General features: G+C 45.7%; 10 protein-coding genes across 10 annotated transcripts; 6 read left to right on the forward strand and 4 right to left on the reverse strand.

Annotated features, from left to right (window-relative positions):
- Positions 1-502: 502 nt before the first annotated feature.
- JR316_0001297 (uncharacterized protein) lies at positions 503-1,446 on the forward strand (the record flags this gene model as incomplete). The annotated part of the gene is made up of 4 exons (XM_047887107.1): positions 503-652; positions 712-943; positions 1,005-1,093; positions 1,153-1,446. The coding sequence occupies 4 exons, from the start codon at positions 503-505 to the stop codon at positions 1,444-1,446; spliced, it is 765 nt and encodes a 254-aa protein (XP_047754853.1).
- A 942-nt stretch (positions 1,447-2,388) lies between these two features.
- On the reverse strand, positions 2,389-4,075 carry JR316_0001298 (uncharacterized protein; the record flags this gene model as incomplete). Its single annotated transcript, XM_047887108.1, has 10 exons — positions 2,389-2,728; positions 2,786-2,829; positions 2,889-2,897; positions 2,957-2,999; positions 3,106-3,267; positions 3,337-3,383; positions 3,440-3,537; positions 3,596-3,823; positions 3,880-3,914; positions 3,984-4,075. The coding sequence occupies 10 exons, from the start codon at positions 4,073-4,075 to the stop codon at positions 2,389-2,391; spliced, it is 1,098 nt and encodes a 365-aa protein (XP_047754854.1).
- A 1,507-nt stretch (positions 4,076-5,582) lies between these two features.
- Positions 5,583-8,698, forward strand: JR316_0001299 (Nucleoporin NIC96; the record flags this gene model as incomplete). Its single annotated transcript, XM_047887109.1, has 10 exons — positions 5,583-5,746; positions 5,794-6,136; positions 6,183-6,338; positions 6,392-6,918; positions 6,971-7,304; positions 7,359-7,482; positions 7,549-7,811; positions 7,881-8,255; positions 8,319-8,513; positions 8,576-8,698. The coding sequence occupies 10 exons, from the start codon at positions 5,583-5,585 to the stop codon at positions 8,696-8,698; spliced, it is 2,604 nt and encodes an 867-aa protein (XP_047754855.1).
- Positions 8,699-9,084: 386 nt separating this feature from the next.
- Positions 9,085-10,195, reverse strand: JR316_0001300 (uncharacterized protein; the record flags this gene model as incomplete). The annotated part of the gene is made up of 3 exons (XM_047887110.1): positions 9,085-9,258; positions 9,317-9,656; positions 9,717-10,195. The coding sequence occupies 3 exons, from the start codon at positions 10,193-10,195 to the stop codon at positions 9,085-9,087; spliced, it is 993 nt and encodes a 330-aa protein (XP_047754856.1).
- A 335-nt stretch (positions 10,196-10,530) lies between these two features.
- JR316_0001301 (uncharacterized protein) lies at positions 10,531-11,919 on the forward strand (the record flags this gene model as incomplete). Its single annotated transcript, XM_047887111.1, has 1 exon — positions 10,531-11,919. One exon carries the CDS (start codon positions 10,531-10,533, stop codon positions 11,917-11,919), a length of 1,389 nt encoding a protein of 462 aa, XP_047754857.1.
- Positions 11,920-12,021: 102 nt separating this feature from the next.
- JR316_0001302 (EKC/KEOPS complex subunit) lies at positions 12,022-12,794 on the reverse strand (the record flags this gene model as incomplete). Its single annotated transcript, XM_047887112.1, has 4 exons — positions 12,022-12,141; positions 12,188-12,370; positions 12,428-12,550; positions 12,612-12,794. 4 exons carry the CDS (start codon positions 12,792-12,794, stop codon positions 12,022-12,024), a joined length of 609 nt encoding a protein of 202 aa, XP_047754858.1.
- Positions 12,795-13,162: 368 nt separating this feature from the next.
- On the forward strand, positions 13,163-16,185 carry JR316_0001303 (Actin-like protein arp5; the record flags this gene model as incomplete). The annotated part of the gene is made up of 14 exons (XM_047887113.1): positions 13,163-13,489; positions 13,571-13,679; positions 13,734-13,935; positions 13,984-14,083; positions 14,138-14,362; positions 14,414-14,494; positions 14,549-14,668; positions 14,722-14,766; positions 14,826-15,038; positions 15,067-15,217; positions 15,271-15,320; positions 15,383-15,563; positions 15,618-15,805; positions 15,880-16,185. The coding sequence occupies 14 exons, from the start codon at positions 13,163-13,165 to the stop codon at positions 16,183-16,185; spliced, it is 2,298 nt and encodes a 765-aa protein (XP_047754859.1).
- Positions 16,186-16,659: 474 nt separating this feature from the next.
- Positions 16,660-17,597, reverse strand: JR316_0001304 (GTPase Ypt2; the record flags this gene model as incomplete). Its single annotated transcript, XM_047887114.1, has 6 exons — positions 16,660-16,771; positions 16,843-17,050; positions 17,119-17,227; positions 17,284-17,414; positions 17,471-17,492; positions 17,565-17,597. 6 exons carry the CDS (start codon positions 17,595-17,597, stop codon positions 16,660-16,662), a joined length of 615 nt encoding a protein of 204 aa, XP_047754860.1.
- Positions 17,598-19,106: 1,509 nt separating this feature from the next.
- Positions 19,107-21,147, forward strand: JR316_0001305 (uncharacterized protein; the record flags this gene model as incomplete). The annotated part of the gene is made up of 11 exons (XM_047887115.1): positions 19,107-19,287; positions 19,350-19,786; positions 19,915-20,039; positions 20,090-20,221; positions 20,279-20,387; positions 20,534-20,546; positions 20,600-20,702; positions 20,765-20,888; positions 20,958-20,974; positions 21,033-21,060; positions 21,115-21,147. 11 exons carry the CDS (start codon positions 19,107-19,109, stop codon positions 21,145-21,147), a joined length of 1,302 nt encoding a protein of 433 aa, XP_047754861.1.
- A 219-nt stretch (positions 21,148-21,366) lies between these two features.
- JR316_0001306 (TPR and ankyrin repeat-containing protein 1) lies at positions 21,367-27,700 on the forward strand (the record flags this gene model as incomplete). Its single annotated transcript, XM_047887116.1, has 20 exons — positions 21,367-21,678; positions 21,740-21,929; positions 21,988-22,195; positions 22,259-22,324; positions 22,383-22,426; positions 22,486-22,607; positions 22,659-22,916; positions 22,976-23,004; positions 23,053-23,084; positions 23,142-23,211; positions 23,401-23,455; positions 23,565-23,648; positions 23,704-24,257; positions 24,321-24,669; positions 24,726-25,387; positions 25,437-25,817; positions 25,877-26,139; positions 26,198-26,276; positions 26,565-27,323; positions 27,382-27,700. 20 exons carry the CDS (start codon positions 21,367-21,369, stop codon positions 27,698-27,700), a joined length of 4,836 nt encoding a protein of 1,611 aa, XP_047754862.1.
- Between the last annotated feature and the right edge of the window lie 149 nt (positions 27,701-27,849).

Here is a 27,849-nt window from a genome sequence, read left to right on the forward strand (position 1 = left end):
GATTGATGAAAGGTACTTTGTCCCAAACATACAGCTGATCGTCGCTGACTGTAACGCCTCGGGAACCGATTTACGACTCGACGAAGGCATAGAACAAGAAAAAGGGAGTACATCTGCATTGTAACTCGAATATAGAGGACGTGGCGGGATAGTAACTGATATCGAGGTGATGGCACAAAATCACTGGCAAATATTTCACTGATTGTAGCTCACTGGCAGATTCAGTAACCTGAATATATCTATTTGATGTATACTCTTTGTGAAAGTTACAGTGCCGACGCTCCAAGGCATCTCCTGGTGAGCCAGAATGTAGGCGATGGGTTTGCGATGAGTATGAGGAAGCCTGGGCCCTGGCCACTATTTTTCTGCGTTGATATTTGTATATGTTATTATCGCAGGACGTAGTGATGTCATTATATTTGTCATAAATTGGTATTGATAACTGACCCTAATTGAGCTGTTGAAAACACATCATAACCTTGTGCCCCCATCATCACTCACCATGAGTTTGCTGCAGGGTGTTCTCAAATCAAACACCGAGGACCTCGAAAACGGCCTCAAGAACATCCGCCAAAACAACAAGAGGCGCACATCCTATGAGGAGAAAGAAAGAGAAAAGGATGATTCAGATGACAGTGAGCTCGTCAACGTTGTATGTGCCCCCAATGTTGCCATGATCAACCTATTAATCTCTTATCGATGAAACACCAGGTTTCTCTTCCTGGAACACCTGCCAGAACTAGGCCATCGTCGCCTGTCCGCGGCGCAAATACGCGCCTTTCCACCAAGTCCCCGCTGACATCCACAGCGAACCGCCTTGATCCACTCAAGGCCTTCCCTACCGAGCTTTCTCAGAAAATCTTCACTAAGCTTTCCGTAAAAGATCTAGCCAAATGCTCTCTTGTTTCTAAGAAATGGGCACGAAGTCAGACGCTCAATTACGGTAGGAATATAACTCCCATTAGATCGTGGGTGCTATCATGCTAATCAATGAGTCTCACTAGTTTGGTTTCAGCATTATCGAAAGGAGAACTTTCATGACGACAGTCTTCCTCCTGGAAAATGGACAAAGCGCGAGTCTAAACAGAATTGGGTATATTATCTCTTTCTTGTATACCCTCTCCTGGGCTGACTCCCTGCCGATGAACACAGAGACAGGTGTACCTGAAATCAGCTAAAGATCGTTCACCCACTTCGACCTCCTTCTCTCGCACAGGGTCTGGGTATAACTCTCCCTCTCGTAACATGTCAGGCTACCAAACACCTCGTGAACTCAAAGAAGAACAATGGAAGGCTGAGCTCGAAGCCGCGTCAAAACCTGGCAAGCTAGAAATGCGGGAAATGTACAAAGAGCTCGGGGGACGCAAGTCCCGGACGAAGACAAAGCTCGGCAGCTCTGGAATCCGCGACAAGGGTGGTTGGGATGACGGCGGCGAAAATTGGTAGATAACGGTGCCCCGCTGTGCCCTGAGTCCCCCACGGGGTATAGCTGCCCAATGGGGATGTGCCAATCCATGGCACCTTCTGGCACCCTTCGTCCCTCAATTCACTGGAATTATGAACACATTCACTCTTTACCCCTCTGACGCATTTATCCACGCATCCCAGGTATTTTTATACAACTGTGAATACGATACGAACGAATACACACTCCCGAACGCTATCACACTCACAAAGCACAGTGCCCTCCATCGACTACTTACGACTTTTCAACAACATTTTCTATCCTTAACACCACGTTCTATTCTTTGTCAAACTTTTTCTTACTATTCGCCTGGTGTCACATGGTATTTTATGACTGCGACGGCTTTTCCAATCTTCTATTCTTTTCTTCTTGTTTGTACATCATTTCGTCGATCATCATGAACACATCCAACCACATCTATCTATCAGCAGTAGCAGATGCTCCCTTTACTACCCAGTAGATTACGATGACTTGCGTGCTTTTCTTATTTTCACATAGAATGTTTGTTGTAACATTTTCACCTCTATCGAATCCAATGAATTGAATACTTTTAAGTGTATCACGCTGACGTGTCCTGAACTTGTACATTCTGCCAACGTGTTTGGTTCTAATGCAACACGAATGTGTCAATGTTGGCAGGTTGCAACAGATTTGGAAGGAACTAGTTATAGGTTAGACTCAGCCAGTCAATGCCCTGTCATGATCGATAAATGTAAGCGATCAACGTTCAACGTTTCAACAACTGAACATCGCGTTCAGGGCAAGTCCAGGGTCACAAGAGGCGCCGAAATTTCTGTTCAACTTTGGTGATTTAATGAGTTGAAGCCACCTCTTTCTCAGTATTTGATTTGCATTTGGCTTAAGTACTTATACACTAGTGATAATATACAGATTGTACACGACTTACATTACACATTTTTACATCAAACCTCCTCGATGTCACTTGGAATGTTTTTCCTCTCAATCTTAGCCTGACGGACGAGACACCGCCCAAATTCGTCGATCACACCTCTGGAACCGCCATCGCTATATAGACTGGTTCTACTACTCCTGGGTACCTCCGCTATGTCGTCCTCCCTTTCTTCGTCCAGAGATGAGCTTTCGCTTGTACGCTCCGAGCACACAGAGGCATGTGCTACTGTGGAGAGCCTAGGGATTTGAAACTCAATACTGTCGATGGCGGTACCCATCGATGCCATTGTACGACTGTGTTCCCATTCGCGTAGATGGAGGATGAAACGGGCTGTCATCATTCCCGATACCCTGCCGGACATGTTAGCATACCTATGATAACCCCGAGGTATTTTGAAAGCGACTTACGGAAGAGTGAGGGCATTGAAAAGACGCTGGAGGAAGGATCCACTCTGTAAATTGTATGAATTAAATGAAGTTAGATTAAAGAAGTATGTAGATCCATCCTCACAGGCGCGACCTATAACCACACGGTGACATCAGCATCAGATATATATCTAGAAGTTGCTAACGACTTACGTGGAGCATAATCAGAGTTGACATCGTGAACAGCGAAACAAAACTACACCAAGTAAGTTCCAATCTATGAGAGTCATCAGAATCCTCGTACCAAAAGTAAAGAATCCCTGTTTATCAAAATATGATATCAAAGGTTTACTCCGTACGACCAGTATGTACACTTACCCTGCTGCACGACGAGGTATTCTAGCCTATCCTTCCCAGATGTGATATCAACGCGGATACGTAACGCTTGCCAACCTCGGAAGACGGTAAAGATCGCGGCGAGTACCTCATACACGACAACGGAAATTGCCATAAACTCTTCAGGTCTGCAAGTCGTAGCAAAAATATCTCGTTCAGTCGACCGACCAGACTGTTCACACCAAAGAGGTACATACGAGCCATTTTTTGGACTTCCGACACAGACAACATATTTAATGTGCATCTATTGTTGAAATTAAAGATATTTTCTTTGGGAAAAATGATTCAGAACAATCTTACAGCGTCTATTACCACAATGGACGTTCCAAGTGGCACAAAAATGACCAGAATCCACTTTTTGCGGTCAAATATTGCATACGTCCTGGCTCCCAGGACAACTAAATCAAATTTTAGCCCGTCTTCTTAATTGTCAAGGACAAATGTGAAATGACGCACTTAGGACCGCCGCCCTACCCAGGACACTAAATGAGCAGCAGATTTGATAACCAGCATCGCAACTGATGGCTGGTGCCAGCTTTCCAGCTCGTGCAAAGACGAAAAGAACGTTTGAAATCATGGAGTAGCGACACGCAATGTATAGGGCAGTGGAAAGTGTAAATTTTTTGCGCCAGATGTATTTGACCTCCCTTGTCCAAGTTAATAGATAATCATAGAACACTAGCGCTATGGTTAATAGGCGTCAGGTGCGAAGACGAAATGAAGTTGATCAAAAAACCTACTTATACTGGCGTATTGGATACAGAACTGGACAAACCTGAAGAGTGGAAAGGGTAAATAAGAACTTTTCGTTTTTGGCCTGGAATTCAGGGTTCGTGCTGCTTACTGAACTCGATCGATGGCGTTCACAGAGGAGGGTTCGTGGCTCAGGCTGATTCTCTGTCCGGCAGAGACATTGGTATCGTAATTTGACGGCATACAACAGGCAGTAGCTTTAGCGTTCGTCCAGACGAGCTAAATGGCTTGAAAAGCAGTGGGAGGCGCGGCCTGAGGGAAATCAAGAATAACACGTCTCCAGTTATAAGAAGAGCACATCTCCCATCTTTTCCGTGATAATCACAATGTTGCTTGGAGTTCGACAGTGCCGGCTTGGAAGCTGATGCCCAAGGTTTACACGGTATTGAGCCCTTTAACACTGCCATAGCGGAGAAGATTTCCACGGATATGGTTCTGCAAATGGTGTGAAAGTCAGCCATGCCGCCTCCATGAAAAATGGCATATCTTTAGAACTGGATACATTATTAGGAAGTGTTCCATGCTGTGGTTATTTCAGTCAGATGCACCAAAATATTATCAAACCTCGATATGCCTAGGAAGTAAGCACAAGGGATTTTTTACGGTGAGAGTTGTGAATGGGGAACTAGTTGTCCAACGTCGGCTCGATCCAGGAAATAAAAAAGGAGGCAATGACTTAAAAGTTGATAGTTACTTACTTCGCCTGACCTTGGGCGCTGTGCAATGTGATTTGCATTCCATAATTAGATTCACCTGGATCCCGGCGAAGATGATCACAGCATTGGGGAGTGATATGATCCCAGAATGTTGATCAAGGCTGGTGTTTCGTCAGTGAGTTTAAAGGTTTAAAGGGACCGACCAGCTTCGCGATACCGCTAGAAATATGTCATGGAAATATTTTGTGAGTATACATCCCTGTGGAATAACTTTAGGAGATCATAAATATAGGGTCAGTGCATCTTCCATACAAAAAGCAAACTTCTTGAAATCAGAGTGACATGCCAACGTCTTTTAGGCATGGCAGCCAATTATCTGACGATTCGGAAAGGAGTGGGGCACGGCCAGGTCTACATCAGCTACCATCCTTACTACTGAGATCTTTGGTGGTGTGTAACGCTTCTTTGGTTTGATGCAATTCCGGTACGCAGATCATATACAATGTCGAAGCCTGTTCGAAGTTGCAAAAGATACATAGTCAGTCTGTCTCGCCATCCGTGCCAAGTTCTGAAGAGATGATTATGAAGTGGGCCAAGCATCGGTAGTTTGTGTGATTATTGCATTAGAGGGCCGTACTGAGAAAGATTTGCTATCATTGTGACGCTGACGCCATGCCGGCCTTGGATTCAAGTGTGCCTTCAACGTCTAGTAAAGTCTCAGTGTGACCAAGTTCTGATGAGAACTGACTGTCCTAGGAAACACCGTAAGAAATGAAAGCAGGATAAAGAGAAATGCCTAGAGACGGTCATGGAAGTATAAATATGCGAATTGAGGTCCCATGTGTTTGTTGAACTCACAGAAGCCAAGTTGAAGCCACTACTTGAAGCAAACAAGAAGCAACTCGTTTTTATTGGGAACGGGGCTTTGTTTGGATCAGAGGAAAACACCAAATAACGTCTAGGCTTCAACCCAATGCTGGAATATAAACTACACAAAGTTCCAATACTAGAACTTCTGCGAGTGGATTTCGCAAATGGCTGCAGATCTATCCTCGTTGTTGACCTCTTCCAAAAACTTGACTTCTCATCTGTCAAGGCCTGATTTGCCTTCGGTGAATCTTTCTCTGGACCAAATTGAGGCACTCTCTCGCCGCCTTGTGTCTCGACAACCAGGAACTTCAACGGATGCCGACCGAGCGTAGGTCTTCTGGTTAATACGATGAAATAAACTAAAACATGCTATAGAAATTATTTACTAGCTCAAGCACACGTCGATGCATCAGCTCTTTCAAGTTCTATTGCTCATCTCAATACATCAACCACATTCTCTCCACTACAACCATTACAAGACACCGATGTTGCAGGCTACCTACGAATCGCTCATGAACAGAACTTGATCTCTACCATTGAGGAGGGTCGTAAGGAGACTCAAGAAGAATTCTATCGTGCCCTGGAGGACCGAAGCCATCGTGATTGGGAAGCCAAGAAGAAACGCGTCTTCGAGGAACTGGGCGACCGTGTTTCCAGCGCTGACCGTGGCGGCATGTCAGACCTGCGTGCAAGTACTCTCGGAAAAAGTGTATTGGGTGTATGTCCTACCGCGTTTCTTTGGCGTATCGCTTACAGGTCAACAGGCTTCAACTACAACTCCCAGTTTGTCTCTGCAAATGCAAAGCAAAATGCTGGCCTATGACCGTGTCATTGCCGATCTTAACGCAGCACGATTACAAGGCACCTCCTACCCCGTTGTGCATTCCCTCGTCGAGGCATCTTTGGCTGTCGCTTCAGACGTATTGTCTTTGAGTTTTTTCCGTGCACTTCTCTTTGACTAACATGTTCACAGCCTCGCTCGATTCAAATGACGCAAAATTTCCACATCCTCGCAAAAATTACTGGCGAACCACCAGCACTACCACCCATTGAGCACGCCGGCGCACATATCCTCAACGCGCCACTCTTCTCGCGCAAGTATGCGCGAACATATCTTGGAGACCCAGAGAGTCGCGAGGCTATCGCCTTGCGTCGACAGATCGCTGCCGGCTCTCGGCAGGCTCTCGAAGAGCAGTACTGGGATATCTTGGAGAGGACGGTGCAGGCGCGTCCAACGGAGGCGAGGTTGGGTGGCGATCCCAGCATTGCGAATCGTGTTCGCGCGTTCTTGTTGGTCAGATATTATAGGAATGGAGAGTGGGAAGACAGAATCGAACTTGTTGCTGGTCAGCCTATTTGGGCCAAACTGTTTTACTTGATTCGAACAGGCCATACCAACGAAGCTCTCGCCGAGGCATTACAGTTCCAAAATGCTATTGAGAGTCGAGAGGCAAGCTTTGTGAACCACTTCCGCACATGGATCGAATCCCCGGAAAGAAAGTGTGTAATCTTCTCGTCTTTGAAAATGTACACGTATATTGATCCAAATTAGACTACCTAAGGCACACCGAGATCACTTGCAATCGGTGTACAACGCACATATGCTGCACTCCAACACCGCGGACCCATTCAAGCTTGCACTATATAAGCTAATGGGCAAGCTCGAGCCAACAAGGAGGAGCGTGCCTCTGGTGACCACAACAACGGAGGACTGGCTCTGGTTCCAGCTGGCAATGGTTGACGAAGAGGAAGATGGTGGTTTGCGAGCTTTTGCCGAGGTTCTCCTCGGTTATGGCGAACGCCACTTCGACGGTCCCCCGAACCAGCCAAACTCTCGAAAGGGTGTGTGGGCAGGTGTTCTGCTCATGTGCGGTCAATTCGAGCGCGTACGTTTAACTATGCTCTTTTTTGCGGTCTTGCTTGACATTGGTTCGATGTAGGCGGTTGCGGCGCTATGGGAATACCAGGAGACAGAAGTCGAAGCCGTACATCTTGCAATTGCGCTCGCCTACCATGGCTTGTTGAGAGTCCCTTCACGATCCGAGACATCCGATATGACACCCCGTAAGTCTCCAACTAAACCATTGACATTCATATAAGGCTGATCATTCTACCCCGCACAACAATCAGTTTCTTTATCACCCACTGGTCCTCCCGCATTGAGCCTGTCGACGCTAATATGGAGATACGTTAGACAGTTTGTGAAGATGGATGCGAAAGAGGCGCTGCAATATGTGTATTGTATCACCCTCAGCTCAGACCAAGGTGGCGGTGTTGGAAAAGAGCAGGTTGAGCTCTCATGGGAGTTCGTGCGACGGATCATTGTTTTGGCCAATAGTGGTCCTGCTTGGGAAGAGCTCGTCGGGGGTGTCAGACCGGAAGGAGGCAGATATGTGCGTTTCTTTCCCTTTCATTGATACTCAATCTTGTCCCTCATATTAACGCACTATACTAATTTGCAGGGTGGCGCAATTGAACACAGCGCCAAGCTCCTTGAACTCTCAGAAACGCAAAGCTACAATAATGAGATCCTCCTTCGCGCTGCACGCGATTCAGCGGACAATGACCGCGTTACCGAGGCGATCAAGCTGTACAACCTCGCCGGAGACTACGCGACCGTCGTCGAGTGTCTTGCGCATGCTCTTGGAAATACCCTCTCTCAACCGAGCATCGATGAGCGGGGTAAGGCGCTGGAGAGGACGGCCGCGGAGATCTTGAGGCACTACGAGCGTGCAAATCGCGCGGCGGGCAGGGAGCGCGAGGCCGTTGTGAGGTTACTAAGAATTAGGGAGGCGACGGAGGCAAAGAACAAGGGAAGACCTGAAGTGGGACTTGACGTACGTCCTAAGTTGTTTTATCCTGTTTTTATGAGGACATTTGCTGAATATAGGTCCTCGCAGATTATGGAGTCGACGGATCTCATTCCTTTGACTGGGGATATTGCGAAAATTACGCGCCGGGCAGAAGAGTTCAGCCACCTCCACGAGGCGTTGCAGAAAAACCTGCAGATATATCTCAAGCTTACTATGGACTGCCTCTCAGGCGTGCATCAGCGCGTCAAGAGCTCGATGGCCGCCGATGCGACGAAGCAGATTGTACGTTCTTTGCTATTTCCTTTATTTACATCAGTTTTATTTCTGACACCATCGTCGTGTAGACTTTAGCCAATATCAGGAAAAAGTCGCGTTCACTGATGGTGTTCGCTGGTATATTGAAATATCGGATGTCACCGGACGTGTATTCGTATTTGGCCAGAATCGATGTGGAAATCGCGCTCTAGATTCCCTCTTTTCCGCGTCGTTTTTTTCATGAAAAAGATCGTATATTGTTTGTTACCTAATGTCAGATCTTGTGTATTCTACTTTTTTGTTACTCTGCAATGCTCTTTCCAGACATATCACCGAGACAATACGACCAGGACGCCTGGCTTACTGTAAAAGTATTTATCGCAAAGTCACGCACCGTGATCAAGTATTACAGGAAGAGCCAAATACCACTTAGAATGGACGATAATCAGATAACGTTTTATTTCCCTAGGTGTATTTGAAGAGACGTACAACGTTCGTTCGTGAGGACGAGTAGTTATCGACAAAGAGGATCCAATCGCAACAATGTGCTATCTGCTGTTCAAAGGCGTAGCGTATTTTTTGTAACAATTTTACGGCGTCACCTTTGGGTGGGGATGAATTCGTCGACTTCAATTTCAGCGCTGCCGTCATCAACGTCTTCTTGATCCCCGTCTTCGTCTTCGTCCTCGTCGTTATCTTCTTTGTGCATAGGAATGGCTACTTTCTGTGATGTTGTTGATGATTTCTGACTCTGTGCTAATTGTCGTTGACTCTGAAGACCGCGTAAAATGAGTAACAGATATATCATGAAAAAATATACAAGAGCTTACATGATACATTGCTGTCCAGTATCCGCCCCAATACATCGCAGTCAACGCGCGCTGAAATGCTTCATCTTGACTAACAATCGAGCCAGCAACGCTGTCGGGAATGTAACTGGCTTCAGACGGCATGGTAGGTAGCTCCCCTGCCGTCGGAGTTGGCACAGAAGGTATATCGAGGGATGGATCATGAGTCGGCACGAAGGTGTCAAAGTCGATGGGCTTTGAGTCAGTTTCGGCCCCGTCAGACGGCGCAGTGGGAGGTGTGGCCGTCGTCGTTCCCACAGCAGCATTCAACAACGCTTTTGCGGCAGGCTTTTTAGATGGGTCGAAAGGGATGTTGTACCACCTATTGACGGCGCGCAATTAGCAGATATCAAGTCATTTAAGACGTGGATTATGCACTTACAAAGGTGACTTTTTGACTGGTTCTTTTTTCCAGTCCTGCTCGGTCCCATGATACGCTTCGTACTCTTCCATAGCAGCGTCCCAAGCGTCCACCAGTGCAGAGTCATCCCAAATCTCCTCATGTGTCAACTCTCTGCTTTCTTCCTCCTCATATCCACATTCATATTCACCCTCTTCACCCTCCATTCCCCCCTCTTCGTGAATGGCCGCTGGAGGCGGTTGAGTTTTGACAGAATTTGTTGTGGTGTTCATAAATTTTTGAGAGGCGGGCGTCTGAGAACCCGGTCCATTATTCCTTGACGCGTTTGCATCTTGTCTTCGTTTTGCCTTTTGATTGTTGTGGTTGTTTTTCTTTCTTTTTTTGGACGGGGGTTGCGTTCCTGCGTGCGAGGATGAGGAAGGGTGATTAACCAAGGGAGTCTCAGGTTGGTCGTAAGGAAGCGTTATATCGTCGTATGATATTATAGGCCGAGTCGACATTGTGTTTTGTTGAGAGTAACTTCAAGTGGAAGAAGATATTCTGTCACTTGTGGGATGATGATCATTTTATTTGGCAGTGCGCTTCCGAACTAACAACTAACTTGTAACTTCGACACAAAGACTTGTTTCAACAATCACATTTCCTTGTCCCTGATCTTTCGCCGGGCTCTCGTATATAAGCTTGCTTGATCCTGGCTAGGACAACTAAAATCAATGCTATGTCTCATCAAAGGTGTCTTCAACTTCACGTCATCGACTTTGCAGTCCGACTGAGTGATTCTCAATATCTTGATCTCGGGCGCAGGTAAGTTCTCCTTTATATTTGACCTGGTCCCATGCCACGAGATCAAGGGTCCTGCCAGCTGCTTCCAAACGAAATCCTCGAGCTCTTTGTAGACCAAGTCGGAAATTTAAGGAGTCCAGTCGAGCGCCGGATCACCCTGCAGGCTTGCTCTCTGGTTTCCATCGCATTTCGAAATCGCGCGCATCATCACTTATTCTCCAATGTCGAGTTTACTCAGCCTTCATATTCGGTCCCGTCGAAGTTGTTCTACAGGCTCAGGAAGTTTAGAGAGGTTGTTACCTCTGGACTTGGCTTTCAAATGACCAGTCTTTTGCACCACGTCCAGTCATTCACTCTTGTCATGGATGGGTCGGTGTTCGACGCTTACACGACAATGAATAACGAAGACCTCACAACAATCATCAGGATGCTATGCAAGCATAGCACTGCAATCCACACAACGACGTTGCTAGGTTCTTCCATGCGCATTTTCTGGCCGTATCTGACTAGAGACTTTCGTGAGGCGTTCAAGGAATTATGTCGGGTGCCGTCCATGCGCACGCTCCATTTGGAGAACTTGTGTAGTGTTCCAGCGACATTTTTACTGGGAACAAAAATCAAAAACATCCGCCTCCACCTTGTAACAATATTCAGTCCCATTCCCGGTTTGCCTGCGTTCAACTGTCTCTGGGATTCTGTCGGCCAGCTGCAAGCTGTAGATATTGACCATACATTCCCATTTTTCATAGAAGAGATCATTGGATCGGACACCATGCGCACCCGCACAGTCTCTCTGGAAAAATCGGCAGAGAAAGTGAACTTGTCGAGCATCAAGCTGCTGAGGTACACTTTCCATCTGCCCGACGACTTACAGAGGTTTACGCAAATCGCCTTGGCCATTCACTCCCTCGAAGCCGTGTCTGTTGTGTTCGATGACACGGACTCGAGTGGGTTCCGCCGGGCGATTGGAGACCAAATACCATTGCATGAACTTCCCGCTCTGAGGACAGTGGCGATCGGTCATAAATCTTCAATCAACACGGGAATTCGGGGTCCATTGTTGAAGATGTTGGATGTACTGAAGTCTCTGTCTGTTCCTCGAACACTGGAGTGCATCGAGTTGTCTTTTGAGATTCACTCGCATCCACCGTGGTTCAAGTTGACGGAATTCTTTCCAGAGACAAAGACGTGGGCATTGTTTGATAAGTTATTGACTCATGAAACATTCGACTCAGTGAAAAGGGTCAGGTTGAACCTGCGTTATACGACGTTACAGGCGCAGCCGTGGACTTTCGATGAGCAATTCTTTGTACAGAGATGCCATGGGTACCTGTCTGAGGTTTTCCCGTTGTTGATGGGGTCGGCGTCGAAGGAGCTCATGGCCGATGTTTCGGTTCTTCCGCTGGGCGAAGAATTGGACATGCTGGTGTTTACTACTTAATAGAAGTTCAGCATGGAGGAGTAATGTAACATTATTGGATAATCTGACCTAATGAGAGTTTCGTATTACGTGGGTTTGAGGGGACAAGTTTAGAGAATAGTTTCATTGCATAACATTTTTCATGGCCACAAAACTGATGACAATATTATCGACAATTGTCTTCTCTCTGGTAGGATCCCCTGCAGCTCCTTTCACGGCTACATCGCTGTTGAGCTTGAAATACTGCAAAAGGATTAGCAAATCCCTTTAATACTCCCCGAGTACTCACCTTTTTTACAGAGGCCCAGTCTGTAACCTTTTCTAGCTCAGAAAAAGCAACCAGATCCCCGGAAACAACCTCCCTCATCTTCTTCTCCACATCTGATGAGTTGAGGTCTGGCGAATCTACCCGAACGAGTATCAAATCACTATCCTCGTTTGAAACCCCAAAGCGTCGGATTGCCTCAGTAATCTGTCATATTCAAGATCGATAAAAGATAGGATCACGTAGAAAATAAGAGATTCTTACATTATGCGTAGGATTCATAATGTACAAAATCTCTGAATGGACTGTCTTTGTACGCAGCCCATTCTGCGAGTCAGCTAGTATTGCCTGGTGAATGGCAGTCTCCAAATGCAACCTGCTCGTGATCTGTGGTGAAAAGGGCGTCTCAGAGATCGGCTGCAACACCACGAGAGAGCTTGCGACAGACGAGACGAGCGCTGATAAACGCAAAATTGACCGCCTCCCGTGCTATTTCGCCTGGATCTCCTTCGATTGTCGAGGCTTCGATGATGCGCGATTTTATGGCGGAAGAATTGGATACATTTCTGAACAGTGCAAAGTGTACTCTAGAAGATCGTGACTGGAAGTGAGGAAATTGAAGAGTTTCCATTGCGAATGATTGTGGATAAGTTTGGCGTTATGGCCACCGCGCTTGTTGTGACTTTGGCGGAGCGCCGGAGTTCGTTCGGCCTCAATTGTATCGACCTGCCTCCGACCTTCATAGTAAAGCTATAAAGGATTCAAACACGTCGCCGGCAATCACATTACTCTTTACATCAATGGCGCATTTATAACTGCTGTAGAGGTCGCGTCACAACCTCCACTTATGTGTACAGCCAACTAACTGACTTTAAACCAGAACATCCAATTCAAAGAAGCTCATCTGTCAAAGTTTACACATCCACCCAATTCTTAATTCACGTTAACAGTAATCCTTGAACTCCACTTTGATTTCGAACCGTAAACCTCTTCCACGTTATGGAGATCGATAACACCATCGAACCCATTGTCAACTCTCCGAGTATCCAACTTCCAGGGCTCCCAGCGCCAAATCTAGACTCATACGACAACCATCGCGACGCGCACACACCCATCGTCATAGACAATGGGTCTACAAATCTTCGGTGGGGATTTGGCACGTCCTCGAAGCCGTTTGCTGGCCCCAACGCGGTTGCCAAATACAAAGAACGAAAGACGAACAAACCTCTGCTCTTGTTTGGCAATGGCATCGACGCAGAGAGTGGGGCGCGAGGACAGACGAGGACGCCATGGGAAGGCGATGTGTTGTTGAACTTTGATGCATTGGTGAGTGCCTTGCATTTGCACTAGATAGCGCATGGGTGGTCGTTTGGATGTCAGACCTGATGGATTACTCTCGAGACGTAGGAAAATGCATTGGACTACGCCTTTATTCGACTGGGAATCGACACACCGACTGTCGACCATCCCATCCTGATGACTGAGCGACTATGCAGCCCACTTCATTCCCGAGCGCGTAAGTCGCGCAATATGCATGTTTGTCTGGTGCTCGAAGCTCACTGCCATCCAGTCACCTCTGAGCTCATGTTTGAGCTCTATTCCGTTCCATCGGTAGCATACTGCGTTGACGGAATTATGTCGTTCTATCAAAACCACCTTCCTCCTCCTAGCCAACCCTTTTCAGCTAACGGGCTCGTTGTTTCATTCAACACAGCGTCTACGTCAGTTATACCAATCCTCAGAGGGAAAGGTCTCTTGAGCCAAGCCAAACGGTAACCGTATGTTTATATTTTCATCCAATATTTATTAAATCTGCATAGAATACCATGGGGTGCTTCTCAATCCTCCGAATATCTCCTGAAACTAATTCAACTCAAGTACCCCACCTTCCCAACAAGGGTGACAAATACTCAAACCAACGTTAGTGCCCTCACGTTTTCTCAGTCGAAGACTTGCTGATAGTCCCTCATACAGTGGATGCTGCATAATTTTTGCGAAGTAGCGACAGACTTTCCAGCGTTGCTGCAGAAGCTACGCGATCCGCTGAACATGACACAATCAGGAGTAATCGTGCAGTTCCCATTTTTCTTGCCTATTTTCGACGAAAAGACTGAAGAAGAGATGCACCTTGCTGCGAAGAAACGCAGGGAACAGGGCTGGAGGCTGCAGGAGATAGCTGCCAAGGCAAGGGCAGAAAAGGTCTTCATTGGCATTTCATTGCTGCTGTAACGAATACTCATTTTATCGTAGCTTCTAAGGAAGGAGAACGACTTGCAATTTCTTACCAACTTGAAAGAAAGCAAAGCCACGGAGACGAAGAAAGAGTGGATGGTAACGCTTTTTTTTGGTGCGAGGTTTATACATGCTGATGCGCCATTTCTCCAGAGCAAACTACAAGCAGAAGGCCTTGATGACGAAGCTGACCTGGACGAAGCTATCAAGAAGCTGGACAACGATGTCAAAAAAGCGCGAAGAAGAGACGAAGGGGAGCCCGATTGGAAACCCGTATGTATTTAATCACACTCTTCTTGCTTATGAATAATAATCTTGGTTTACAGCAAGAGGAACCATCCTTTCCCCTTCTCGATGTTCCCGACTCAGAGGTGAACATGCGAAGTTCTCCTCCTTACGACTAAAAATTGACCATTATGCTATATCCTAGCTCAATGAAGAAAGTTTGAAAGAGAAAAAAAAACAGCGACTTCTTAAAGCCGGTTTTGAGGCCCGAGCGCGTGCCAGGAAAGAAAAAGAACGCCAACGCGAAGAGCAGGAACGCGAAGAGAAGAAGGAAGAGGATGAGCGAAAGGCGGATCTGGGCGGTTGGTCGAGAAGGATGCGACAGGAGCAAGAAGCACGTAACCAATGCTCCCCTTATGTACTTGACCGTCTAACCTTTTAGACAGGAACTAATGGCCAAAATCAAAGATCGTGCTCGTCGGAAGGCAGCTCTGACGGACCGGAAGAGTGCAGCTGCTCAGGCGAGGATGAAAAATATTGCATCGCTGGCTTCAGATGATCGTGTTCCTAATGCCAAAAAGCGGAAAGGAAACGGTGGTGCGTATGTTTGATTTCCAGCTTTGCTCCAGCTGAGTATAGTTCTTGTACAGAGGACATGTTCGGTGCAGATGACGCAGACTGGGCGATCTATCGCAAAATCGTAAGTTCTGTTTGTTGCAAAGAATTTCAAAAAGTCTGTCTTAAAGCTATGCAACTATTTAGAATACTGCAGCACCATCTTCTGACGAAGATGATGACCTAGCGCAACTAGCATTTGTTGAGAAAAAATTGTTAAAACATGATCCAACATTCACGAAGAAGCAAACACACGCCTTCTTGTCTACCCAACGATCTGCCCTCATATCTGCCTTCCGACCTTCATACGAGGAGACTAGTATAGAGGGTGCGTCTGATGATTTATTTATTTGTGCAAACCAAAAGCAACTTATCGGCACAGGCAACTCACGAATACACCTTAATACTGAGCGATGGAGAGTCTGTGAAGCCTACTTCCATCCAGGGATGGCAGGCGTAGACTCAGCAGGTCTCACTGAAGTCATCCAAAATCTGATCCCTTCATTCATCCCGTCGAGATCGAGTAACAAGCCTTTGGACTACGAAGCTGATCGAGCACAGGTCGTTCAGGTACGTATTAGTTCCCTTCACTCTTGCGCGATAGGCATTCTAAATGATCTTTTTTGCTGTGATTATCATTCTAGAACGTCTTTCTGACAGGCTCGGCGTGCAAATTCCCCGGGATGGTGGAGCGTTTAGAGTCGGCTTTGAGGTCTTTATTGCCACCCGGTTCGCCTGTCAATGTTGTTCGCGCCGGCGACCCTGAATTAGACGCCTGGAAAGGGATGGCTGCGTTCAGTCAGACAGCGGAGTTCGCCAAAGTGGGCATGACGAAGAAGGAATACGAAGAATATGGCGGAGAGCGTATCAGAAAGTGGTGGGGTGGTAACTGGAACAGTGCTATTTCTGACCCAGTTGCTGCTGAAGATGATAAGATGCAAGTGGATTGAATTGCTTTCTGTTAACCATTCTTTCTTCATTTACCTGTAGTTGGAGTGATATATATATATTACTTGAAATCGTTTGCTTGGTTTCCCTTTTTTACTTTGTCTTGATCCCAATGTATTACAATTTCATAGGAGCCTATGTATGTTGGTAGAAAGATGGCTGGATGAAGGTCCTTAATACAAGTAAATGAACAAGCTGTGCGGTTCGAATACCAAGGAAGTGTATATATGCCACAGAGAGAGGAAAATGGAGGACGCGTGTTTGTACATGGAAGAATGGGTGTGTGAGTACTATAGAAGAATGGCGGAACGTTACAAGCGTAGGCATTTCTGATATACATATCCATCCACGAACGCTCACATAGCGGCTGGTAGCATATTCCAAGAAACAAAGACAAAGAATGGTACAACGACGGCGACAGCGACAGCATCAAGGTGGGTGATAGTGAAGGTGTCCAGACCTAGACCACCAACTGATTATGAACAACAGCCTTGTGTCGACTGCGCCGCAGGTTGGTTGACTTTAAGTGAGTCGGTGGGCGGCGCTGCGCTGTCTGCTTGTGAGTCAATCAGACGGGTCTTGATATCCCTGTTGCAAGAAGCAGTTGAATTAGCCATAAGGGAACACATGGAGGCACGAGTCATGAGGGGGTGGCTGACCTTGCTAGTGTGAAGAAAGCCTCCTCGACACCTTCGTTCACCTTGGCGGAAGTCTCCATGAACTTGATTCCCAACTCATTCGCAAGCTCGCGACCTTGTTCTTCAGTGACTGCCCGCTTATCCGTCCAATCTGATTTGTTTCCGATGAGGATCTTGTTTACGCCTTCAGAAGCATGCTGCTCGATATTCGAATGCCACGTTCGGATATCTGGGTACCGAGAAAGTGGCATCATGAGTTACTGAAAACCCTCCTGTGGGGACGCGAGATGAACTTACTGTTGAATGAGCGCTCATCTGTGACGTCGTAAACCAACAAAATACCCATCGCTCCGCGATAGTAGGCTGTCGTGATGGTCCTGAAGCGCTCCTGTCCAGCTGTATCCCACTAAGAGCACTACATTCAGTACACTGAGCCACGGGCAGCAGCACAATATGACGTACTATCTGCAGCTTAATACGTTTCCCGTCAAGCTCAATTGTGCGGATCTTGAAGTCAATGCCGATGGTGGTAATGAAGGAGGGGGTCCAGGCGTCGTCACAGAAACGCAGCAAAAGGCATGATTTGCCAACACCTGAGGTAGACTCCGAAGGTCAGCACAATTGCCTCCAGAGCAGATAATCGACGAACCAGAATCTCCAATGAGCAGAAGCTGTATTAATCGAGTTGGATATTTGTTGGTCAGAACTTGTCGCAGCTACAAAGTGGTCCTTCATTGGCTGACCTTAATCAAGAAATCATAGTGCGGGGGAGGCATGATAAACCAAGATGAAGGGTGTGAGTGTGGATGGTAGCGAGGGCCGTAAGAAACGAGGAGAAGGAGGTCTAGATGGCGGATATGAGGGTTTGGAGTAATAAGCCAGTTTCGCCAGGAGTCCAAGCCCGCCAACACATAGGAGCACGTGGCTGCTCCATATCGACGCAGTCGAGGTCACAATTTTTACCACAACGTATATCCGACCATCACTATCATTCACATACAGGTGTAATAACTTCGTAAATCCATGATACGCATAGCGATTTAGTTCGACATATCTATGTATCACAATCTATGAATCTTCTAGGCCACAGCAATTATGGAGTCCGTATAATTAGATTCCAATGGCCCATACAGTCAGCTTCTACCGGCTTCATCATCCATGATCCACGAATCGTAAGTGTGAGTCTCTCACCTCCCATCTGATATTTCTGAAAGGCATCTAAATCCAGATACAGCATTCGCTTATGAGAACTTTCAAATAAGAAAGATCGGCAGATTCAATGTTAACGACACCTACACTTCTCAACATCCCAGTTCAATTCGTGTCCTCCATGGCAGTGTTGCATTTGCGTCTCACACGATCTTCTCTGGTGCACAAGGAGAGGAAAAGGCGATGACTTGCAAAACATCACTGTCCACCAAGGTATTCAAAAATTTTACGGAATTTCTATGGTCCTTATTAATTCAGTCAGTGCTCACTCAAACCCTGGCTATATTACCGTTAGAAGCCTGATCAAAACATTCGGTCTCGATGGCCAACGCAACTGAGCTGTTGTTTTATAATCTGAACATCTGCTGCGGAACACGGATCAAAAGTTGTCATGGTCAGCATATCTTGTCTCATTGCTGGTCGGCCATTCACCGAAAAAGAAGTTGAAATCGGATCGAGCTTGAACTCTGACCATGGGGAGGGTGAGGTGAACCATAATGTAAAAACAATTTTACGATCTTCCGTCAGTCATCCACTTGTCTACATGCGTTCTAGAATTTCAAATATATCTCTAGATGATGCTTCAAGTGACCATGGTGGGTACAAAGCCCCAATGCTTCATGCTACACGTTGTCTCGTACAAAGCGGAACGTAATTGATCATATCTCAAGCTGTATCCACATCACCCGCGTTATGGTCACAAGGACGCCTCCTTCAATATAATTAAGGTTCTTAATTGCTTCTTATCCGTGTGTTTCACACCGTTGATCTCGCCGTCGAAGACTGAGAGCAATGACCTTGGCTCCTCTCGCTACATTTCATGTCAAGCATCCCTTTGAAACCTAGGGATCTTTTCCCAAGTAGAAATGGTATTTTTGAAACCCTTTTCGATGGAGGGGAACAGTGCAGTTGCTCTCGAGCTTATCGTAGAGAAAATAAGCGCCCATAAGTCATAAACACGTGATGCCCTCGTTTAGCCGCAGCTCTTGCTTCTTGCTTCCACGGGCAGCCTATAAAAGCCTCAGCTCCAAATTTGTTATCCCACTTTACCACATCACCGTATCGCTTTTGAATCCATGAGCACAATCCGCAAATTCACCTATCGCGCAGGACTTTTTGACCCTGTTAATCTTGTCTGCAAGGACGGCATCAACGAGGCGTTGTACGAGTTTGCAGGTGTTATCACCAAAGAAAATCATGTTCAAGTGTTGGAAGGACTACTCGATAGGAGCCATGTCGTTGAATTGATCCTATCAGGTATGAGCTCTTGTGCAATTTCCGAGCTAGGCTATCAACCAACTGATCTCTTTTCCGTTTAGGCCTGGACGAAGAGATACCTCTACAAGATTGGATATTGGACGGGTTTCCATCAACAGCACACAGCTTTGAGCGAAGCTTTGCTTACAGACTATTGATGAAACTATCTAATTTCTTTCTCTTCCATTCGTCACCCGGGGAGATTTGTGACCGGGAAAATCACCAAATTATAAAACTCACTCCAGAACTCTTACAGTCCCTTTTGGCATGGAAAGACATAGGGTCCGAGGAAACTTCAGGTCACTCTAAGCCGGGTGCAAAGAAGGGACACTGGGGTAAACTCAGTCAAAAAGAAATGAAGAAATCCAAAAAGGCCGCATATCGTCCTGTGGTAAATGAGTCGCCATTTCTCATTACGAATATACCGGTGCCTCAAAGCTCTTCTGGTGCCACAGCATGCATGCAACACACTTTGGAAAGGTTAAAAGAAATTTTGAAGGTGTGTAGTTGCTCCGACATTGTCTATAGTTGTCTTGCCCTATGTTGACCGTGGGGAACCAGGCTTATTTAGCAAAAATACGCACCGAGAAGTTTTGTAATATCATTCAAGAATCTTTCATTCTACAGGAACGTCCTATCGATCTGCATATTACGACATCGTCAACAATCATAGTTGACGATCCTCCTCCACCAGCCCCGACGACTGCCACAGAGACGGCGGTGGCGTTTCCAATGGTTCGGCCGTTGAAATCGTTTGTCGCTTTTCCATCATCGCAAACATAACATAAATTTATGTGTACAGAGCGCTATACTTCGACAGCCCGGAAGGGTTTGGGAAATGGAATATTCTAATTTCAACCAGCGCACACCAAGACCTCCGCAGGTACCGTCATAAGGCAAAGGCCTCCTTCGACATCATCATAAAGAAAATGAAGTATGTTATCCCCTCTTTTTTGTGGATAGGACTTATATTTTCTTATTCATTTTGTAGGGAGCTTTCGAACGGTCATTTTTCATACGACAACCAGAAGAGGCTGAGCGGTCCCGGAACGGAGGTTCCCATTTACGAGGCTAAATTAAGTGGTGACCTTCGTCTCATCGTATGTAATGTCCTTTTCCAAAGAAACTGGGTAACTGATGTCGATGGCCATTAAGTATCAAGTTGACTGTACTCCTGGATACGATGTCGAGGTAAGGCGAAAATTTATTGATTCTGCGTTTGTTGTTGACTGACGTCGATTACCAGACGGAAACGCAAGGTTACTGATTCCATTTTATAGCACGTATTATACTTACAGCATCATTGAGTTAGTCCTTCGAGTCTATGGGATATATACCCACGCACAAATGGATAATCGTTTATGGCACTCCGTCTCTTCGCGTCTTGATAAGCGTGGGAACGAGTATAGGAGCAGGTATCACCAAATTTTCTCGTGTCCTATATATTCATCGTTCTAAATTCTGAGTGACCACACAGGTGTCTGCAGCGCAAGAAACAAGATGGGGACGTATTTCTCCCCATATGTTTCTCGTCTTCGGTGGAAGTCGGAGAAGACACTTCGCTCATGATTCCTGACTTACCTCCTGACGACAAGAATCAGGTATGTTCGTGCTCCTGATTCATTCTTTAGGTGATATTTGAGCTTGACTCCAAATTATTACAAAAATAGTTGCATAAGATTTTGACGTGAGTTTTTGTTCTGTTGGTGTACATTCCTTCTCTGAGTCCACTCCATGTCGCTTAGGTTGGAAAAATATGTTGCCTTGTCTAAGGTTTGCCACCAGGTTATTCTCATGGAATCTGCTGACAGTCTAACATTGTTCTAGGAATTTCTAGACAGTAAAGCACAATTCCTTTAACGTTCTGCGGAATTAACATCTGACCTGTTTTAAGGCGTCGAAGATGACCGGGATGTGCTACTTCCTTTTGAAGTGTCGAAATATGAAAGGAAGATCATCGAACACTCTTCTTCGTGCTATGTATTGGGCCGGAGTGGGACTGGGTGAGAAAAACCTCTGTCATCTAAAAAAAGGTGTCGACGATAGATTTACACACCATGTGACAGAAAAACAACGACGATGCTGTACAAAATGCTCCGTATCGAACGCGAATACCAGTTATGCAGTGAATATTGTGCGAAGCCGAGGCAGGTTTTCATCACCCAGTCTCGAGTCCTTGCAGCAAAGGTAGAAGATTTGTTTGCCTCGTATTTGGAGTCGTTGGCCATTGCGTCAAATCGCAGCACGAAGTACAGAAAATCTGCTAGTGATTCTGAGGCAAAAGACGAATCTTTGGAAGACAACGAAGACATGGAATTGGGGGGCAATCTTCCTCGACGTTTTAGCGAACTTGAGGACAAGCATTTCCCTCTGTTCCTGACCATCGACCGCGTATGTCATTTCCTTCAGTTTTATGCATATGTTATTAATTTTTAAGCGTTGGGTCGTGTAGCTTTATAGCATGATTGAGGCAGACATAGAGGCTTCTGAAAAGGAAGTCAAACCTGAATCCTTCCAAATTATATCACCCGTGTCTCGTCCACTTCAACCGGCCACTGCGGCGAAAGGAAAACTTGTGACGTACGACAGATTCCTGGGGGAATACTGGCCACATTTGAATCAATCGCTGAGGAAAAATATTAGTGAGTTCACTCGCATAACGGTTCAAAAGTTTCCCTGACTTTATTGAACAACATCCAGCTCCGAACTTGGTCTTTAGCGAATTCATGGGTGTTATTCAAGGTTCGGAGTACACAGTGACAAGCGGATGTCTCGATCGAAAAACGTACGAAGAGCTATCTGTGAAAACACAACCAACCTTCGCCGAGCATCGATCCGTTATCTATGGTCTTTTCGAGGCGTATCGCAAGCTCAAGAACGAAAGATGGGATTACGATGCACCGGACAGGTAACCTGGATTTGAATTTTATTGAAGCGGAGTCTGAATTGAATGATGTGAACTCCTTCGTAGAACGCACGCTATCATTCGTGCCATTACTCAGCGTCAAGGTATTTTGGGTGAAATATTTGACTACGTGTACGTATACTTTCTGAAATTGCCACTGACTGCCTAATTGTTACTCTTAACCTCTCAGCTACGTCGATGAAACGCAGGATAATCTACTTGTGGATGCCTTAGGTTAGTGACCTCCCTATGAAATTATAATTTTCTCGGATTTGATACCGGCTTCAATTCAGTGCTTCGACTACTTTCTCGAAACACTGATGGCTTGTTTTGGGCCGGAGATACTGCCCAGACAATCTCAGCAGGGAGCTCATTTCGTTTCAAAGACTTAACTTCCTTCATGTTCAAATTTGAAGTGAGTTGTAATGACTATATAACTGAACCTTGGGGGCTGATTTTATAATAGAAGCAAAGGCTTCTTCTTCAGAATACATCACAATTAAGTCTTATGGATAAGTCTGAAAAGCCTAATACTCCAAAACAATTCCACCTCGCTGTGAACTATCGGTCACATTCCGGAATTGTGGACTGTGCTCACTCGGTCATCGAGCTGATAATGAAACATTGGCCATACAGTATTGATTCATTACCACGCGAACGAGGCAATACCACTGGTGTCAAGCCCATTTTCTATCAGGACGTCTATCCTGGTTACATTCGAGAGGTATGTCTTTGATGGTAACAACTTAAACCTGTAAATCGCAATCTCACTTTGTACGGTAGGGGCACTTCCTTTCTAAGGGTAGCAATAGGTATGAATTTTCCTTGAAGCATGTTTTTTTCATTCAACGCACATACAGAAACGAAAAGATTGAGCTAGGGGCTAATCAATGTAAACCTTACGGCATAATTTCATGATTAGTAGCGACAGCTAATTTAATATCTTCAGGTATTCTTGTTCGCGACGAAGCTGCCAAGCAACGACTGGAAGAAGAACTCGGAAAGATTGGACTCGTCATGTACGTTACATAATCACAGGTCGAGAAAATTATATCTAAATATTGACCTATCTCTATCTTTCGTTAAGCACTATATACGATAGCAAGGGCTTAGAGTTCAATGATGTAAAGCTCATATTTCACTTCTTTCCCAGACACTGACTTGGTTTTGAAAGGTTTTTCTTTACAATTTCTTTCACGACTCAACAGTAGACCTGTCCCAATGGAGGCTAGTCCTCAACAACATCTCAAACGAGGATCGAAAGTTTGAATCAGTTCCCAGATTTGATCCAACACGTCACGCTGCAATTTGTTCAGAGGTTTTATACTTTCTTCACAAAATAAAATTTCCATCACTTACCATTCGGAATCAGCTCAAATCCCTATACGTAGCTATTACACGTGCACGAAATAACCTGCGAATTGCCGATGAATCGTTAAAGGGTGAGCCAATGAGGGTATGTTCATCTTTCTATACCCTATGCACCTTGCATTAATATTCATTTTAAATAGGCGCTATGGTCTAACCGCGGGCAAATTCGTAACTGCCACCCAGATGACGACCTTTCTGACTTCGCTGTGCCATCTAGCAAAGAAGAATGGGCGAGGAGAGCCCTCGAGCTATCCCGTAACCACAAATATTCTCATGCTAGGGATAGCTACGAGAAAGCAGGAAACCCCCGACAGGCGGCTGTGGAAAATGCTCGTTATCTAGAACAGCTTGCTCTCAGAATTCCATCTAATACACGGAAACGCGAGCGCGAAGCAGCTTTTAAGGTGGCTGCTGGTGCATTTATATCTTGCGCCGAAAGTGCCTTGAAGTCGCATACCAAGAACAGCCACTACAAGTCAGCAGCGCAATGCTTCGAAGATGCCGGTGACAACCTGTCGGCTGCGAAAACATACGAGCTGATTCCAGACTTCACGAAAGCGTCACTTTTATACCGGAAACTCGGAAGATTCGACGTCGTCCACTCGATCCTTGTTCACCATGCCGAAGAGGTCGACAATATGGAATCTCTTCGAGACATTGTACGACTTTATTATGTCAACAAAAAAGAGTTCGAGTACGTCATGAAACCAGCTTAACTTTAATTGACCACAAACTTATATTCTTCATCTGCTTGTAGCAAAACTCATCAACTATTCGAGACGGTCGAGGACGAGATCGAGTATCTCGAGGATCGAAACCTCGACATGGCTCAAGTGGATTTGTATCTGATGCTTGGTAGGAGAATCGACGCAGTAGACATTCACCTCAAAGAAGGCCGGTTTCTTGAAGCTGTGGATTTAATCATTGAAGGCGTAAACCTTGACAGCAATACATCCCAACGAGCTGCACACTATATCCTTCAGGGACTATGGCAAAATCTATCCGTTGGGACGTCAACAACTCCTGAGAGCAAGCAAATCAACGAACTGTTGAAACGCTTCGAAGTTCTCGACAAAGGTGCAATCGAGTCCGCAGATCTACTTGAGGTAAGTTTATTGCTTTTATAATAATGGCTGGAATATCGTACTAACGCCTTTGCCAGTTTCAGATGTTCCAAGCAATATCTGATAGGGAGTTTGACAAACTCGCTTCGCTTGCAAAATCGCTGGCTGCTTCAGGTAATCCTGATGCAGCCTTCCTATGCCTCGACTATCACTACAACATTTTGCCATCCCTGGATACAATGGACATCTACCAGATATCGGCCTCCCTGCAATTATTCTCCGAGTACATCTGCACACTTCACAACCTGGCGTTCTGCCTGGATCCCAGTTCTGACTACCGAGTGATGAAGCTTTTTGGAATCATCAAGGTGGATAACGACTTCATGGTTTTGTCCAATAATTTTCTTTCTCGATCTTCTTCTCTTATGTCAAAGAGCCGTGGATCAGAATCATCGTCTCGTTACTTTTCCAAAAGTGATTTAGTGTCGACTTATCATACATGTACTCAACGGCACCTTCTGGATCGCGTGACCAGAGAAAATGACATCTGTCGCCGGTCTTCTGCGCTAAATCCTTGCCTCCGACACCTCGTTTACTTGCACTTTGGAGGATGCAATGAGGTTACATGCCGCCTTCAATCACACATCTCACCAGACGATGCCTGGCGCCAAAGTTGGCTCTCTGCTCATCTACTGCAAATCTCTATATACAACAGTATATCAGGCATACAATACAAAAGCCAAATGCTTCGCGAAAGGCGGTAAGTCATCGGCATACGTGTAGCGTACACCATCTCATGACGATATTAGATTTTGGATAGGGAAGTTGCACGAAGTTTTGAATCCTCCCCATTATCTCTTGGCATCCACATACGATACTTATTGCGATATCGCTGATGCGAAAGCTAAATGGGCTATTGTCAACGATTGGTCACGGTCTATTTCTTCTGAAATTGGGTATCAGTGGCCGTATACAGCTTTCTTGACGACAGTAATTCAAGCCGCCGATATGGCGTTTACGCTCAATCGCACAGAAGCTTCTACATTCATGTTCCGTTCACAAATTTTCATCTCGCCAGACACACCAGATGTCTTTCTGACGAACAACGCGCAGAACATTCTCAAGGCCCTCATCTTTTCTATGGACGGCAAAGCCTCTTCAAGTCTTCTTATGGGAATCTCGTTCATTGAGTAGGTTACATTTGAATTTCTAATTTCTCAATTTCCTAGAATTGATCATTTCATTGCAGCCACGTCGTTAACCTACAGATTCCGGTTGACATAAACACTTTTTTAAGTTTCATAGAGGATATCTGCTCATCACTCATCATTTGCAACCAATACTGCTGGAGACAAAACCTGAGCAAAGTTACACTTCCTCGTGGATGGATTGTCAGAGCACTCAAAAAGTTCGATCCAGTTGTAGCCGCACAGCAAGACACACGGGGAAAATTTTGGATGTTATTTAGGCCTTTGCGTGCAATTATACATGGTATTCATTCAGGGAGTGCAAGTTCGTTGAGAATTCTCATGGTAATTGCAAAATTCCATTGCTAATAGGATATCTGCAGACCATTTCCTTTGCGGCGACGACATGCGCAAGCTGACCCTTCAACCACCCGTCGTCAGGAATGTCTTCATATCTCGAGTGTGCGTATTGTATTATTATTACATATGTTTTCATATTTTTATTCTAACCCAACGAGTAGATTCCGTGTTTTGGGTCTCCGTAAGCCATCCCATGATACTTACTTTTTTCTCACTGATCAATGGAACTTAGTGGGGACCAACATCGGGGTCAACAATTTTCGCGAGGAGGTTTATGCTTGCCTGACGTCTTTGCATCGCTTCAATACACCACCACCTCGTCTGTATTCAAGGTAAGAAGAATCACATATTGATAGAACGTTTCTCATAACACCTCTACCCTCAAATCAGTTATGTTAACGCAGAAAATTTCGGCGGGATTATATTGGCTACGCGACGCTCCTTACGGGGATCGACATTCGATGAGATGATACGGATAATGCATTCAACAGATGTCCAATATCCAATATATGAGCTTGAAGATCTCCGCCGTGTCGTATACACCAACATTGGAGAGCTACTTGAAATCCTCGATCCTAGGAGCGGCCCTAGATCTCTTCCTGCGGATAATTCTTCGACTTTCCTAGGGATTAAGGACCCCATTGCTCTAGATGTAGGACCGCTATCCGACACCCGTGAGATGGAAGGAGGAATACCCACAGATACACAGGAAGATGGCACATTGGATGAGACTGCCTCGGAAAGTGCCGATGACTTGGACTCCGACCTTCAGCACCAGGAGGAGATTCCACAAATCGAAATTCCTGAAGATCTTCAGGTTGGATATTCCGACAGAGAATATTCCGCCATTTCCATCATCAAGCAAAAATTCACTCGCATTGTACTCTCGCGGAAACGGTTGTTGAAAGGGTCCGGTCTCGTTAGCACGATTTATAAATGGGCATCTCTAAGCAAACCAATGGCGCGACAAATACCGCTTCTCCAATACAGGCTACGATATCTCGCCTTTGTGCCTGCAATTCTAGGCTGTCTCGAGGAAGTAAATACCCTTGTAATGACCAAGAAGGCTGAGCTGAAACTGCGATTCAAACATGGTACATTGCGCCACCAGGAGATGGACGATATCTCTGCCAACCTAACTCGTATCACGTAAGTCCCACAATCTTTAGTTTATCCTCGAGCTTGTATTTACCGCACACATGCTTAGGGTTGTTGTAAAAGCAATAAAGAAACATCAAGAAATTTTGCGCCCTCAATCCGAACTTCATGCTCGGCAGGACATCGGAGACCTGAAGAAGCATGTTCAATCGGGACTAGACCTTTTATCTGACTTGCAGTTACCATTCCACCTCCCAGATGAGATTAGGAATGAGCTTCATATGATATACAAAGGTCTGTTACAGGAGCCCCGACCTTGCCTTCAGACAAAGAAGATCCCAAAAAAGCCATCATTGAACGTCGACGATATTTATTATCCCATTGGACAACATATCTGCGAGTGGGAAGATGAGTGGCTAGACTTGTAGCGGCTCCTTTGTCATTTCCCAGTTGAAACACAAGCATTCTGACTAGTTATCATATATTCTCACCACAAACCAGTCTTGTTGTATTTTATGTTGATGCGGAAGGTCGAAGTTGAGTTCCAATGTTCCATTGTTTAGTCATTAATGCGACA

This window comes from Psilocybe cubensis, chromosome 1 (assembly GCF_017499595.1).
Source record: "Psilocybe cubensis strain MGC-MH-2018 chromosome 1, whole genome shotgun sequence".
Taxonomy (NCBI): Eukaryota; Fungi; Basidiomycota; class Agaricomycetes; order Agaricales; family Agrocybaceae; genus Psilocybe; species Psilocybe cubensis.